This window comes from Myiozetetes cayanensis, unplaced genomic scaffold (genome assembly GCF_022539395.1).
Source record: "Myiozetetes cayanensis isolate MyiCay16 unplaced genomic scaffold, myiCay2020 scf1544, whole genome shotgun sequence".
NCBI lineage: Eukaryota > Metazoa > Chordata > Aves > Passeriformes > Tyrannidae > Myiozetetes > Myiozetetes cayanensis.
Genome location: NW_026087209.1, coordinates 1885 through 7125, shown reverse-complemented (window position 1 = coordinate 7125; position 5241 = coordinate 1885). Strand labels below are relative to the sequence as shown.

The 5241-nt window shown below is 65.1% G+C and overlaps 1 protein-coding gene across 1 annotated transcript; it reads left to right on the top strand.

The window, feature by feature from the left end:
- Positions 1-173: 173 nt before the first annotated feature.
- On the top strand, positions 174-3578 carry MPND (MPN domain containing; the record flags this gene model as incomplete). The annotated part of the gene is made up of 12 exons (XM_050310989.1): positions 174-326; positions 474-653; positions 1312-1474; positions 1560-1644; positions 1735-1831; positions 1933-2005; positions 2096-2172; positions 2393-2561; positions 2633-2703; positions 2806-2895; positions 3079-3171; positions 3255-3578. Coding segments are annotated over 12 exons (1338 nt in total), but the record flags the coding sequence as incomplete, so codon positions are not given.
- Positions 3579-5241: the final 1663 nt, after the last annotated feature.

Here is a 5241-nt window from a genome sequence, read left to right as displayed (position 1 = left end):
GGGATGGGGACATGGGAGATGGGATGGGGACAAGGGAGGTGGGATGGGGACAGGGGAGGTGGGATGGGGACATGGGACAGGAAACAGGAGACCTGGGATGGGAACAGGGGGTATGGGATGGGGACAGGAACAGGGGACAGGGCCAGGGAACAGGAGACCTGGGATGGGAATAGGGGACACAGGACGAGGACGGGGACCTGAGGCAGGGGTGGGGACAAGGGGGACAGGCCAGGGGCTCAGCAGGGGCCTCCCCATCTCCCACCATCCCCCCTCAGGGCAAGAAGTTCGTGGGGGACCTGGGGCCGGACGGGACCATCACGTGGCAGGTGAGTCAAAGGGCTTTCCTGAACCTGGAATCACTCACACCCCTCCTCCTTCACCCGCACCACAGAAGGACTGGGGTAAGAAGGATGGTAAATTAGGAATTCAGCCTCCCCCGGGGGGATTGACCTTTCCCTTCCCTTCCCTGGCAGGAGACGGGGCAGGTGTTCAACTCTCCCAGCGCGTGGGCCACGCACTGCAAGCGCCTGGTGAACCCTGCCAAGAAGTCTGGCTGCGGGTGGGCGTCTGTGCGCTACAAGGGCCAGAAGCTCGACCAGTACAAAGCCGCCTGGCTGCGCCGCCACCAGCCCAACGTGCCGCCCCCCGAGGAGGTGACACCGCCCCGTCCCCGCCCCCCGGCGCGCTCTGGGTGGGTGGGTGAGTGGGATGGGGGTAAAATCCTACCTGGTTCCCTCAGGGTGGGTGGGATGGGGGTTAAAACCTCCCTGGTTCCCTCAGGGCGGGTGGAATGGGGGTCACAACCCCCTTGGCACCCTGGGATGGGGTCATCCCTTCCAGCACTCCCAGGTGGGTGGGTGGGTGTGGGATGGGGGTAAAACCTACCTGGTTCCTTCAGTGTGGGTTGGTGAGATGGGTGGGATGGGAGCCTGACCTAGCCCCCTAGGGCACCCTGGGATGGGAGTCACTACCTAGCACTCTTAGGTGGTTGGGTGGGATGGGGGTTAAAAACCTACCTGGTTCCCTCAGGGTGGGTGGAATGGGGTCACAACCCCACCTGCATCTCTTAGGGTGGGTGGGATAGGGGTTAAAAACCTACCTGGTTCCCTCAGGGCGGGTGGAATGGGGGTCACACCCCTCTGGCACCCTGGGATGGGGGTCATCCTTTCCAGCACCCCAGGGTGGGTGGGATGGGGGTTCAAACCTCCCTGGTTCCTTCAGGGTGGGTGTGTGTGGGTGGGTGGGTGGGATGGGGGTGACCCCCAGCACCCCCAGGGCGGGTGGGGCACACGGGGTGGGCGCTGCCCGCAGGGCCTGGCCAGCGAGGGCGAGGAGGAGGAGATGCCCGAGGAGGAGGAGGAGGAGGCGGCCAGGGAGGGGCGGGTGCCGCTGCCAGAGCCCGCCCCTGCCAAAAAACCCGAGGAGAGGAGCAAGAAGCAGCAGTGCAAGAGCCCGGCCGAGCCGGCGGGGGCGGGTAAGGTGACATTGGGCGGGGGAGGAGGGGAGGAGTCCCCGGGGGGCGACCCCGGGCTGTGGTGACGGCACTTTGTGCTTCCCAGATCCCGGCGCTGCAGGGAAAAGGCCGGAGGTGAAGCCGAGGGTGCCCGTGCGTTACTGCACCCTGGGCACGCGGGACTCGGCCAGGTAGGGGACACGGGGACATCACGGGGGTGGCCCCAAGGGGAGGGGGGGGTGTGACAGGGTCGGGGGGCAGCGGGAATGTGGCAGTTCCAGGAACCCCCAGACCCTGGTGGAGGTGACGTCCTTCGCTGCCATCAACAAATTCCAGCCCTTCAACGTGGCCATCTCCAGCAACGTCCTCCTGCTGCTGGTGCGTCCCCTTCCTCGGGCTGGGCGCTGGTGGCACCTGCAGGGTGTCCCCCTGTGCCCGTTTTTCGGGGCTGAGCTGCTGATTTGAGCCTTTGCCCGCAGGATTTCCACAGCCACCTGACGCGCAGTGAGGTGGTGGGATACCTGGGGGGCCGCTGGGACACCAACACGCAGCGTAGGTAGCGGGGTGGGGGCGCTGGGGGTGGCCCTGCCGTGGGTTTGGGAGGGGGGATCACCCACCCCTGTGCCCCCCTGTGCCCCCCAGTGCTGACGGTGCTGCGAGCCTTCCCCTGCCGGACCCGCCTGGGTGACGCCGAAGCCGCCGGTGCCGTGGAGGAGGAGGTAAAACAGTGCTGGGAAAGGCCCCCTGGGAGGATACCAGGGTTCCCTTGGGCTCCCTGCACCCTGTCCCCCCAAACCCAGGGCACAGGGGGGCACTGATCCCCCAGGGAGGGTCACTGTGGGCACAGGGGGCACTGATCCCCCAGGGAGGGTCACTGTGGGCACAGGGGGCACTGATCCCCCAGGGAGGGTCAGGAGTGCGTGTGCCCCCCCCTCCCAGATCTGCCAGAGCCTGTTCCTGCGGGGGCTGTCGCTGGTGGGGTGGTACCACAGCCACCCCTTCGGGCCGGCGCTGCCCTCGCTGCACGACATCGACGCGCAGATGGATTATCAGCTCAAGCTGCAGGGCAGCGGCAACGGCTTCCAGCCCTGCCTGGGGCTCATCTGCGGTACGTGCTGGGCCCCACGGGGGGTGAGGGGGCCGTGTCCCCCCCGTGCCAGCCCCACCCTGTCCCCACAGGGCCCTACTTCCACGGCAACCCCGGCGTGGAGTCGCGGATCGCGCCCTTCTGGGTGATGCCGCCGCCCGAGGTGAGTGGGGTGGTGGTGGGGGAGAGAGATTTGGGGTGGGGTCCCCTCCTCGGGGTGGGTGACAGCCCTGTGACCTCCCCCACACCCACCCCTGCCCTCCAGCAACGGCCCAACGACTACGGCATCCCCATGGACGTGGAGGTGTCCTACATCCAGGACGGCTTCCTCACCAACGACGTGGTGCAGGAGATGGTGAGTGAGAGGCCTGGGGGGGGGCTCCCAAATCCCTGTGCCCCCGCCAGGACAGCTCCCCGAGCCCACCACGCTGTCCCTGCCCACCTGGTGCTGGTGACAGCCCCTTCTCCACCACCCCCTCAACCCCAACCTCGGGGCACCCCCAGGAGCTGCAGCCCCTCCCTCCCTCCCACCCCCCAGACTCTGCTGGTGGAGTTTTATAAAGGGGCCCCCGACCTGGTGAAGTTCCAGGAGCTGTGGAGTCAGGACCAGACCTACCTGGACAAGCTGAAGGTGAGGAAGGGGCTGGGGTGGGGAGGGGGGATTTGGGCTGCACCTGCTGGGATTAACTGGGGGGTGTCACCCCCACCCCCCAGGGCTCCCTGGCCTCCCGCACCCCCAAAGACCAGAGCTTTGCCCACGTCCTGGAGCAGATTTACAGCCTGCTGAAGCTCAGTGGCTGAGGGGCCCCCGAGCCCCCTCGACTCGGACCAGGTGCCTGGAGCAGCCCAGGAGGGGCTGGGCAGCCCCCCCGGCCCCAGGGGCTCACCCACACCCGGCTGGGGCAGCCCCCAGAGCCCCCCACCCCAAAGAGAGGGGCCAGGGACCCCTCCCTGGGCTCGCAGCCAGCCCCACAGGGGGGTGGTGGTGCCGTCAGCAGGTGGGAGTGGTAGTTGATTAAAGAGCAGTTCTGAGAGGTGGCCCCGGGTGTGGCTCCGCTGGTTTGGGGACAGGAGGGCTTGGGGACAACCTGTGGGGTGTGAGGGGGAAACTCCTCCAGAGGGCAGGGTTGGATGGGATATTGGGAAGGAATTCTTGGCTGGGAGGGTGGGGAAGGCCCTGGCACAGGTTGGGCAGAGAAGCTGTGGCTGCCCCATCCCTGGGAGTGTCCAAGGCCAGGTTGGAGCAACCTGGGATAGTGGGAGGTGTCCCTGCCCGTGGATGGGGGTGGGAATGGATGACCTTCAGAGTCCCATCCAACCCCAAACCAGGGCTGGAACTCCATGCCCTCCAAGCTCCCATCCAACCCCAGCCCTCTCCCCGACTCCCCAACACAACCCTTAGAAAGAAGAAAACATTTAATACTTTCCATTCAGAGATACAAGTCAAGAATTGTGGGTCATCTTTTTTTTTTTTTTTTTCCCCTAAAAACCAGGAGAAACCATTACCAAAAAAAAACAAAAACAAAAAAACAAAAACCCAAAACAAACAAACAAAAAGAGATCTAGCAAGTTGTCCCAGCTGACAGAACACGTTTCAATCCACCTGAGTGGGAGCCGGCGTTCCCGGGATGGGAGCCCGGTCCCAGTGGGGAGGGGGCAGCAGGGAGGGTCCCCAGGATTCCAGGGTTCCCTTGGGCTCCCTGCACTGCTGGGAGCTTGGGGAGGGGCTGCCCTGTGCCCCCCCAGGGCTGGGGTGGGACAGACACGGCCATGCAGGGGTCTGGGGGGTGTGGGGTGGGAGTCGGGAGCGGCAGGACCGGGATGGGCAGCACAGCCAAGGAGAGGGGGCTGAGCCCGGCTGAGCCCAGGGATGGGGAAGAACCCCCTGTTCTGGGAAGGGAAATCATGGATTTGGGGAGAGATGGGGTCTTATCCCACCCCCTCCCAGGCAGGAACAGGGATATGGGGCAGGAGAGGTGACGCTGAGATGAACCATCCCTGTGCCCCCAAAGCCCTGGGCACAGGGGGGCACTGATACCCCAGGGAGGGTCACAGGGGGGCACTGATACCCCAGGGAGGGTCACTGGGGGCACAGATCCCCCAAAAAGGGACACTGGGGGCACAGGAAAGGCACGTGAGGACCAGGTGAGCTCCATCCATGGGGTGCTGATGGATCCCTGGGAAGGGGGGAGGGACACACGTGCAGAGTTCTAGGGAGAGGAGCCACAACCTCCAACCTGCTCTGCCCCACCCTGGGCACACCCCCCAGGCTGTGCCCCAACTGCTGCCCCTCCAAAATACCCCCCAGGTATAACCCACTGGGGAGAGTTTCTGGCAGGGAAAGATCCAAAAAAAACCAACCCAACTCCAAATCCTGGGCAGGAGGAGCTGACTCTCCCTCTGGAGTGGAGTTTTACAGGGAGGAGGGGGCTTGGAGCAGGCAGGGGAACATTCCTGCTGTGCCTCCAGGGTGAGCTCAGAGCCCCTGGAATGGCTCAGAGCCCCTGGAATGGCTCAGAGCCCCTGGAATGGCTCAGAGCCCCAGGCTGGGCTCAGCACCTGCCCTGCAGGGCTGGCTTAGTGTTTTTTTGGGGGTCGTAGTGTTGCTGTGCCACAGCTCGCCCTCCCCTGATCCCCCCGGGAATCCTGCATGGATGGGGATCCACAGGGAGAGGGGTAGTGTTTGGTGGGCTCGGGGGGT